Source organism: Vicia villosa, linkage group LG6, assembly GCF_029867415.1.
Source record: "Vicia villosa cultivar HV-30 ecotype Madison, WI linkage group LG6, Vvil1.0, whole genome shotgun sequence".
In the NCBI taxonomy this organism is placed as follows: domain Eukaryota; kingdom Viridiplantae; phylum Streptophyta; class Magnoliopsida; order Fabales; family Fabaceae; genus Vicia; species Vicia villosa.
Window position 1 is genome coordinate 21,072,932 of NC_081185.1, and position 10,177 is coordinate 21,083,108.

The 10,177-nt window shown below is 32.9% G+C and overlaps 1 protein-coding gene across 1 annotated transcript; it reads left to right on the forward strand.

The window, feature by feature from the left end:
* Window positions 1-381: 381 nt before the first annotated feature.
* LOC131611322 (protein MEI2-like 4) lies at window positions 382-4,510 on the forward strand. The gene is made up of 11 exons (XM_058883369.1): window positions 382-401; window positions 891-1,019; window positions 1,156-1,215; window positions 1,320-1,732; window positions 1,852-2,010; window positions 2,201-2,540; window positions 2,662-3,151; window positions 3,259-3,343; window positions 3,434-3,502; window positions 3,593-3,772; window positions 3,914-4,510. Exons 2-11 carry the CDS (start codon window positions 959-961, stop codon window positions 4,049-4,051), a joined length of 1,995 nt encoding a protein of 664 aa, XP_058739352.1. The 5' UTR covers window positions 382-401; window positions 891-958; the 3' UTR covers window positions 4,052-4,510.
* Window positions 4,511-10,177: the final 5,667 nt, after the last annotated feature.

Here is a 10,177-nt window from a genome sequence, read left to right on the forward strand (position 1 = left end):
CGCAAGAAAATAATTTTTTTAATGGTAAAAATTTAAATTATAAATAAATCAACACCGTCACTTCCGTTGACTCATCATTGACACCGTCATAACCGAAAAAACTACCAAACCATCACACTGTACCTATTCACCGGAAACTCACAGTTCCGGCACCGGCACCGTAACCACCGTAACAAACTCAGTTGATTAAGAAGTTAACGTGTAATACAGGAAAAAGCCTTCGATTGAAGATCTTGTACGGCACACATTATCGAAGATCCTTCCTTTCTGCAAATTCTCACCTTGCCTTATTCCGTAATTCATTCTTTTTCTCTCTCTCACTTCTTCTTCGTCTTTCATATATAATCATCTTCAATTTTCTTCAATCTCCATAACCTTCGATTTTTCATCTCTCTTAAATTGTAATTACACTTTTCATGCTTTTCTTTTTCATTTAATTTCATGTATGCAAGATTTTAAAAAACCGTCGATAATGTGTCGCGACACTAATTGTGGTCGTCGCGGTTCTTTAATATAAATTCAGTGAATAACTGTATCAGTATCGACACTGCGTTTTTTAAAATTTTATGCATGCATTTAATTAATTTTTTTTTGATATTTTTGTTTTGTTATTGTTGGAGTGATTAGAATAATTTAATGTTAATCTAATATTAATTAATGATTTAATAATTATGTTCGTGCAGTTAGTGTTATTGGCACGTTCAATATAGTGGCATGATTAGAGGATGCATGATTTTATATAATCTTAGTTTAATGACTCTTAATTTTCCATAATCTTTAATCATTAAGTTTTTTTCTTTTCAAGACGGTAATCTTGAAGTTATATTCTTTATAATTGTGTGATGATAACTTGGAAGATTTTACTTATAAGTTATGTTTGTTCTTTGCAGTGTTTTGCAGTGTTCTTCATCTTTGTGAGAAGCTAAAATAGTGAATTGACAATTCTAGCCCTGTGATCATGCCTGCTGAAACAGTGGATTCTGAATTGTGGAAATCGGATAAACTGTCCGAAGGAAATGGTTAGTATTACGAATTTATTTGACTTGATTCTCGCGTTACTATTAAGTACTAACGTAGTTGTCTGTTTTTTCATTGTCGCGTTACTATTAAGTACTAACGATGTTTGTGTGTCCTTTTTTTTGTATTGTAATGAAGTTGATATAGCAGAAAGAACCCTCTTTTCGAGTTCTCTGTCGGATTTGTTTAGCAGAAAATGTAAGTTTAATGTACAAAGTTATATGCTAATTGCTAAAGTTTCTTGTAAGAACTGTTAGCTAATGTGCTATGTGTTTGTAATGTATGTGGTTCTGTTTGTGCAGTGCGATTATCTGAGGATAATGCTTTACATGCACATTCTGTGGATGCAGTTGCGTCGTGTTATGAGGAAGAGAGGCTTTATGAATCGCTTGAAGAACTCAAGGCTCGAATAATTGTAAGTCTACTCCCGGACGAGGATGATTTGCTTTCTGGAGTGACGGATGACCTCGTCATTCCAGATAGCACCCGTGGTGAGGTCGATGAACTAGAGCTTTTCAGTAGTGGGGGAGGTTTTGAGCTCGAAGATGATGGTAACTCGTCCTCCAGAGAAAAGAACTCCGAAATCATTGGTGGAGATCGTGATAATAACTCAACCGTGGGAGAAAATCCTTCTGGCGAACACGTTTCTAGAAGATTATTTGTGAGAAATATCGACGGCGATGTTGAAAACTCGGCATTAAAAGCCCTTTTTGTGGTATGTTTTCTTTGTCCTATAGTTTGTATAGACTATAGACGCTTCAAATTGAAATACGTAAAGTGGATATTGTCGACTGTGATAATAATTAATAACTTACTTTTCTTCTTCTTTTGAAGCAATTCGGAGATATTCAAACTTTCGATAGAGCTTGCAAGCATCAAGGAAATGCTATGATAACATATTATGATATCAGAGATGCCCAAAATGCAATGAGAGCACTCCCGAATAGACTCTTCGGCCGCAGGAAATTCGACATTCATTATTCCATTCCTAAGGTTTGATGCTGCATCTTTTATTCTTATGGAAACAACTTGTGAGGCCGTTTTTAGCTTATTTTCAATAGCTCCCCATATAGCTTATAAAAACAGATTATATCTTGTATGAAAACACTTATAACCTATATACATTGAATATAGAAAAGCTTATACATAAGCACTTTTATAATAAGTGTTAATGATTCAACAGATTCATCCCGAATTCAAACAGAAAGAATGCAACCTCTGTCTACATCAGAAGAGTTCTCCTGTTAACCCTACAACTGGCATGCAACACGGGATCTCTTCAAGTGTTCCGAACACGTCACCGACTCAAATCATACATAAATCAGTTGGAAACCAATGTGAAATTTCTGAATCAAGTTCCTCAGGCCAGTTGAATTTAGATACTCATCCTGAATTAGCTTTTCAACCTCATTCCTTCCCAGAACATCATCTTAACGGTGTACGCCACAGTCCTCTTGACGTGCCTGCAAACGCCAATCCTCAAGTCAATTCCAATCGACCCTTCATGGATTTTGAAGCACATGGTAAGTCAATAGTGCAGTTCATTAGTAACTGAAATATCGTGACAGCGTTTCCATTTTTTTCCGTATCTTTTACTTTTGAACCGGGTTGCAAATCTAACAAGATATATCACTCTTTTATCAGTTTCCAATTCCTCTGGTAAATGGAGCAATTCCTATCATCCGCCTCGAGCTATGTGGCAAAATGCACCATCATTTTTCAATGGAGTTTGTGCAGCACCTACCATACAAAGAATGAACCAAATTCCTATGTCACCTTCACATATGCTAACAACTGTATTACCAACAAATAACCATCTTGTTCAATCACCTCCTCTCTGGCACCAAAGATATTCTTATCCGGCTGAATCTATAACACCACACCGTGTCGACTTTGTTCCTCATAACATGGTCCCTCATTTTGCTCTCAACTTCCATAACCAAAGGGGCATGGTGTTTCCAGAAAGAAATCATATGATTAACTCAGTAGATACTACTTATAAACGCGTTCGAAGCCGTAGAAATGTAGGCACGTCGAACTCGGCTGACTTGAAACGGTATGAACTTGATATTGACTGCATTAAAAGGGGCGAAGATAACCGAACAACGCTTATGATCAAGAACATTCCCAACAAGTAAGTAGTAGTACTACCGTTTTGTATCGATTTTTTCTCCACATATTCATTAGGTATGTGTTTGATTATGATTTAGATCATTTTTTCAACATCTCATTTCTATGCAGGTATACTTCCAAGATGTTGATGGCTGCAATCGATGCACACCATAAAGGAACTTACGATTTTTTGTATCTACCAATTGATTTCAGAGTAAGTGTTTTTTCTCATATTGTTCTTAATTTATCTTGTCATTCCTTTTACTTTTCGTAATTATTCACATCGAATCAACATTGACTGCAGAACCGATGCAATGTTGGATATGCATTCATCAACATGACCGATCCTAGCTTCATTGTACCATTCTACAAGGTTAGCTGCAAAAATGATAACGACTGTGGCTAAAAGTAATCACGCACACGATGTATCGCTAGACTAATACCTGAGATGTAATTGTGACAGGTGTTCAATGAAAAAAAGTGGGAGAAATTCAACAGCGAGAAAGTGGCATCACTCGCGTATGCTCGCATACAAGGGAGAGCCGCTCTTATTGCTCACTTCGAGAATTCAAGTTTGATGAATGAGGATAAGCGTTGCAGGCCTATCCTCATCAACACGGACGGTCCAAATGCTGGTGATCAGGTATAATAAGATTGGCTCTAACTCATCCATACATAACCGGTCTGTAAGGCCGAAATATATCATTGTTTATAATCTCTTTTCAAACTTTATCTCGTTTAAACGATTAGTTCTCCATCGCTACTAACTTTTCTAGCACAACAGGTACCTTTCCCAATTGGTATAAACGCTGGCAACAAAAATGGAAGAGATAGAAGCAATACTCAAGAGGCTAACACTCCTAATTTGGAAAACTTGCAAACATCATCTGATAAAGACAGTATTTCAAAGGAATCAGACTAAGGAAGTCACATTTGTTTCGTTCCCCGTCTCATTAATTTTACTTAAATCACTAACCATACAAATTAAAGTTATTTGGTTAGACAAATAAAGTGCTTACATTAGGAGTATATGTACATAGGTACCAATACTTCACTTAAGCCAAGAAGTTTTTCAATTCATTTTGTTTTTTTTGTTATTATATACTAAGCGTGCTAGATCAGTATCTGTGTTGGTGTCTATGTCAACGCATGAAAGTTGAAAGACATCAATAGAATTTGTCTCAACTTTTAATTTACAAGTCAAAAGTACAGGAGTTTCGAGTTTCTGAAGTATCAACATTGGAGAGGCTTGTATAGTTCTTTTTTGTTTTTTCAGGCAATTCTTTTCCTTGTAAATTTTAGGTTAACTTTATCAGATTTGGATCCTTCTCCTGTCATGTAATTTGTTTTTCAATGGAAATTTTAATGAAATAATTGTGTATTTTGCTGAGTCCTTCTTTGGTATATATTTTGATTGTTCATAGCTCTGTTTTATGCATTGTGTGTTAGGAAATGTGTCCAACAACTTCCATATTAGTATTCAAACTTATTAAAGGTTGACCCTCACCTATAAAAACAAAAATCTATACAGCTTGAAGATTCTTCTTGATTTCATCAAGACTTGCTCAATGTGCAGAGCTTTGGGAGCAAAGAATAAAGAATAAACTTGATTTTATCGATGGATCGACATCTATTCCTTATGCATTTGACATGAATAGAGGAATGTGAGAACAATGAAATCATTTAATTCATTATTGGAATATTAACTATGTCCTTGATTCGATTGCTCAAACTATGGGCCCGTTTGTTTTGGCTTTTTTTAAAAATGATTTTTATAGTGTTACCAAATTTTGTGAAAAAAATTTTTACAAACAAACATTTTATAAAAGCTTCAAATGAAAATTTTGTTTAAATAGTTATTCTTAAAATGTGATTTTAGGTATTTTCTCTATTTATGTGAAAAAAAATTGGATATCAAAATTTTAAAAAATCACTTAATTTTGAAGCTATTTCAAATAGATTTTCATAAAAATCATTTTTGAAATACAACTTTTTGAAAAAATTATGATTTTGACTAAGTTTTGGTCTTTAATTATGTATGTTTATGTTATAGGACGTCAAATTAAGTGTTCCATTTTAGAAAAAACGAATATAAAAAAACTTGTAGTATTTTGAAAAACGGTTTTGGAAAATCTATTTTCAAAAATACAAAGAAAAAATCCATTTTTTTAAAGCTGAAACAAACCGGCCCTATAATCTTTCATGAAAATCGATTGATGTATAAGAGGATTTGAAAGAACGTTTTTTCAAGGTTGATAAGGTTCGTGTTTCTACTTTACGATCTCAATTGAGTTCTTTGAAAAACGGTTTTATATTCACCTAATTTCAAATTGAAATTGATCTTAGTTTCGAAATTGTGCAAGTCTTTTTCATGTAATGTATAATTTTCTAATATAATTTGCTTCATACGAGATATAAAGTCCTTGATGATGATTAATTTGGATGATTAATTGGATGACTCATAGAGATTTATGGTTGATGCTCAAGTTTATGATGTTATACAGATTTTCATGCTTATAAGATTGTTAACATTTTTGTTGGGGGAAAGTTTGGTGACTTCGGTTTGAACCCGAGATCCCACATAAATTTTCTTTACAGCCAAACTACTAGGTTGTAAAATGATGAAGATCTGAATATTTCTCTGATTATTATCTCGATTTGATTATTTTCTTTACTGTGTATTTTTCCCATTTTTTAATAATTTCAGGGGGTATATTTGTTTTTTTTGTATGGGGAAACTAAAAATCCATTTTTAATATTTAGTCATGTTGTTAAGTCACTGCTCATGAGATATTTTGTTACCATCAAAAGGGGAGGGGAGATTATGGTTCTATGTTTGAACATTTTGATTATTGACTCAACAAAGACTAGATACTCTAAACATCATCAAGAAATGAATTCGAATATTGACATGATTTGAAGCTTCAAGTGTCTTTATATTATTAGAATCATATTTTAAAATAGTGTGCAACACTGTTAATACTCCAATATATACACACATATTCATAAAAATAGTTATTCAATTATCCTATTCCAAAAATCTCTTTAGAAAACTTATTTAAAAAAGGGAAAAGATAGTTTTTAAACTTGCATAATCAATATTGGTCATGTATATAATTGATTATGAAGTGTATCTTACCCTATAATCGATTATGGATATGGCATACTCGATTATGAGATGTATCTTATTGATTAATCAATTATGACTTATGCATATTTAATTATAGTGCGCATCTGAGAAAAGTTTTCTAAAATTTCTTAGCATAAACGATTATGACCATGCCATTATCGATTATAGACCGAGTCCAGGCTTTTTCTATTGTTTCCTTATTTACAAAAATTTCTGTACAAAGGGTGTGGATCTATGTACTTGCAAGTATGAAGACTGCAACAACATGTTGACTTGATTTTAATGTTGACAACGCTCTTAAGAGGAGTCTTCATCAGTCTTGTTGTTCAAAGAGATGTTTGCTCAAGTGGTGGTGCTTGACAAATTGATTATCAAGGGATAGTTCTTGGTATGTTGCTCAAGTAATGATGCTTAATATGTTTGCTCAAGTTATGATGCTTGACAAGTTTTTTATCAAGTGATGGTTCTTGGTTTGTTACTCAAGTAATGGTGCTTAGTGTGTTTGCTCAAGTGATGATACTTGACAAGTTGTTTATCAAGTAATGGTGTTTTAGTGGTTTAACCTCTCAGCTCTCAGATGATGGTAATCAACATGGAGATATCTCAAGTCTAATCAAGAAGACTAAAGAATCTTGTGTGATGCTAAAGTCAAAGATAATGATGCCAAGTATTGAAGCTTAAGAGTGTGAAAGAGAGGAAGTGTAAAAGGTCGTCTGATCCTGTCTGTTTGAGTGATAAGTGTCTTGTAAAAACACAAATGCATTGCTAGAAATAGTATGGCTAAATCACACACGCATACTAAAAACTATTAAGAAGTCTTTCATGCTTTAATAAACACTAAAAAATATTTTTGGGGCCTAGCCAGTTGATTAGGGGCCATTTTGTTTTATTAGGAGAATTTTTACAACTATCAAATCGATTATATTTTTGACTTAGTCGATTGGATGATACATAATCCAGTTCATAATTTATTATGACAGACTCTTAATGATTGGAAACAACTATATATCTAAACATTTCATTTTGGGCATCAACAAGCGATTATTTGAGGTGGCTAATCAATTAGCTTAATTGATTAGATGAGTTACAAATCCCATGGATTATTTACAATTTTATACCCCGCCTTGGCCTATAAATAGAGAGCTTCTCTATCACTATTTACATCCCAAAAACGAGAAAAACCTCACATTTCACTTTACTCACATCCTCTAAATCTTTTATATTTTATCACATATTTTAGCCATGGTGCTTTGAGAGAGATCTTAAGTCTAGTGAGAAATTTTGTTCTGGGTGAGGGCATTGTTGTAAATTTACCAAGAGAAGATTTTTCTCTTGAGTAAATAATTCTTCCTTAGAAATTTATCATGTTCGTTTAGAATCTAAACCATTGAAAAAACTCTTTTGTATTTGGGGGATTTTTCGAAGTCTTCATTTGGTTCGTAAGCTCTGCAATTGAAGAAAATCTCTTTTTTGGGTTCATGAAGATCAACTAGTGAAAAATATTTGCAATGATTCTTGAACACAACCCAGTCAAAAGCCCTATTGGTTCAAGATCAGCCTGGTGTAAAGTCTCATTCGGTCAAAAGCTCTTTTGGACTCATGAAGACCAATTAGTGGAAAATCTTCACAATGGTTCTAGAGTTCATCTTGGTCAAAAGTTGTGTGAGTGAGAAAGAGAGAGATAGAAAAAAAAAACTATCATTGTTTTGAATAATTTTTTAAAATATAATTTCATTTATTATATGTAAATGACATTTTTAATCATAATTTTATTTTTAAATATTTAAACATTAATAATCTAGTTATTAATTCTTAATTTTTTATTTATTTATGTTATTTTTAATTTTATTTCTTTATATTTTAAATTATATGTTATGGAAATAAATAAGTAATTTTTTTAATCATATTCCACTTATTTATAACCCAACTTAAACTTACGAAAACAAGGATAATTTTCACAATTAATTTATCATGTCTTATTGTGTCTCAAATACTAAATTGATAAAATATATGATATAATATTAATACATTGAAGATTTGTTTCCAAGAGGATAAATGTTGGACGAAATGTTTGGGACAACGTATACAAGATGATGAAGCAGAAAAGAAATAAAGAACACAACAATTGTTAGGTTTAGGGCAAATGATAGATTATGGGGGGAGATGTCAGACACGATATTTGGGACATTGTAAACCAGATCAAAAACCAGTTTGCTAGCAAGATATGACAACTTTACTTATACAAGATGATGAAGCCGAAAAGGAATAAAGAACACAACAATTGATAACCCAGTTCCGTGTAAACCACACATACATACGAGAGGCACTCTATCCAAAAAATGAAAATCACTACTTCAAATTAGCACAATTAGTCTTATAGGAACAACATCCCCATGATGTTCAACGCCTCTTCCTTGTCCTAGTAATTTTCTATTTAGTACTCCCTATAAAGCTATTTCACTCTCAATAGTCAGAAGGACAAATGGGCTTACTCTAAATTTTCACAATTCAAGGCCACTTTCCTAATACTACCCGTGAAGTTTTGTTCTATTCTCCACCAAAATATGAGATCCTTCTCACTTTCACTCAACCACTAATCCAAAGTGATCAATGTTAATAACCATAATGATTTAATGTTGAATATGCAACTCAATAAAACAAGCCAACAATTATGCCATGTGACTGAAGCAATAATGTGGCATACAAGTAACACACACTTTTTTCTCAAGCTTATAGAATTATTGTCTTGGAACAAAGTCTTACAACTCAACTATCAATCCAAACTCTATGCCTTAATATATAAATGGAGGCGCTAGAGTGGTGCACAAAGATAACACAAACAAAGACTCAAACGCTAAACTCTAACACAAGGAATCTTCTTCACATGCACGCCTTAAACGCGATGTTTGATGCTCCTTAAATAAATGCTTCTTCTGGACTTTTCTCCTTTTGATATCAGCTGAGATCTCATCCAGATTTATTTAGATTATATTTTTGAGTTGTTCCATAAAAGACTCGAACAAAAAATATGATTTGATTCAAATTCAATTTCAAATTTAAATCTCCAATGTTTGATTTGATTATTTTCAAACTAAGCAAAGAAATCATATAACACATTGCTAATAGATAATAACAATACTTGTTGCACAAGTAACCGAAGGACGCATTCCATTGACCTAAAAAACATGCGCACACCGCAATTTCCATGTCCTTCAAACCAGGGACAAATGTTGTACACACGGTGGAACACCGTGTTCCACATGTTGCACCAAAACATCCAAATTCACTCTCTTCATATAAATCTTCTTTGTTGAGTAAACATGAACCAAAAATTCCTTAAAAAAATCCAATCAATCTTTTGTATCTTCTGAAGGATTTAACATCAAGACAAATCATAACTCAATCCTTACACCAAGAAGTTACACAATCACATGTTCAACCTCTTACTTAACAAGTTTTGACAAGCACTTTAGCTGAACAACAATCATGCTCAACTTCTAGCTAACAGACTACGGCCAAATAGTTGAACACATGCTAAAATGGCTTATTCCACTTGATGCCTCTACAAAAAATACATCTTGTACATATGTTATTTTACCTAATGTAGCCAATCAAAAGGAACAACATATATTGTTTCTAATCATTCATACCAAATAAGTCTTTAGAGATGTATTTGATTTGTTGAATAATGTAGAACTCAATTTTTCTAAATGAGGCATGATATTTGAACATATAGGAATTAGATATCGCATGTACACCGTAGGCATATACTTAATTGGTCCATATACTCAACTCTATCAATATTAATGGTACCAAGAGGATATATAAAAACAAGTTTTATGGATGAAACATATGTTGAATGAGTACAACATGACTCAAGATGTTATGAAATTATACTACGACAACATGAATGCTATT

Bases quoted from the DNA above. Each gene is read 5' to 3' on its own strand.
- LOC131611322 (XM_058883369.1), top strand. From the start codon at position 959: ATGCCTGCTGAAACAGTGGATTCTGAATTGTGGAAATCGGATAAACTG. The intron at 1,733-1,851 runs GTATGTTTTCTT...CTTCTTTTGAAG, and splicing joins CATTAAAAGCCCTTTTTGTG to CAATTCGGAGATATTCAAAC. The intron at 2,011-2,200 runs GTTTGATGCTGC...ATGATTCAACAG, and splicing joins TTCATTATTCCATTCCTAAG to ATTCATCCCGAATTCAAACA.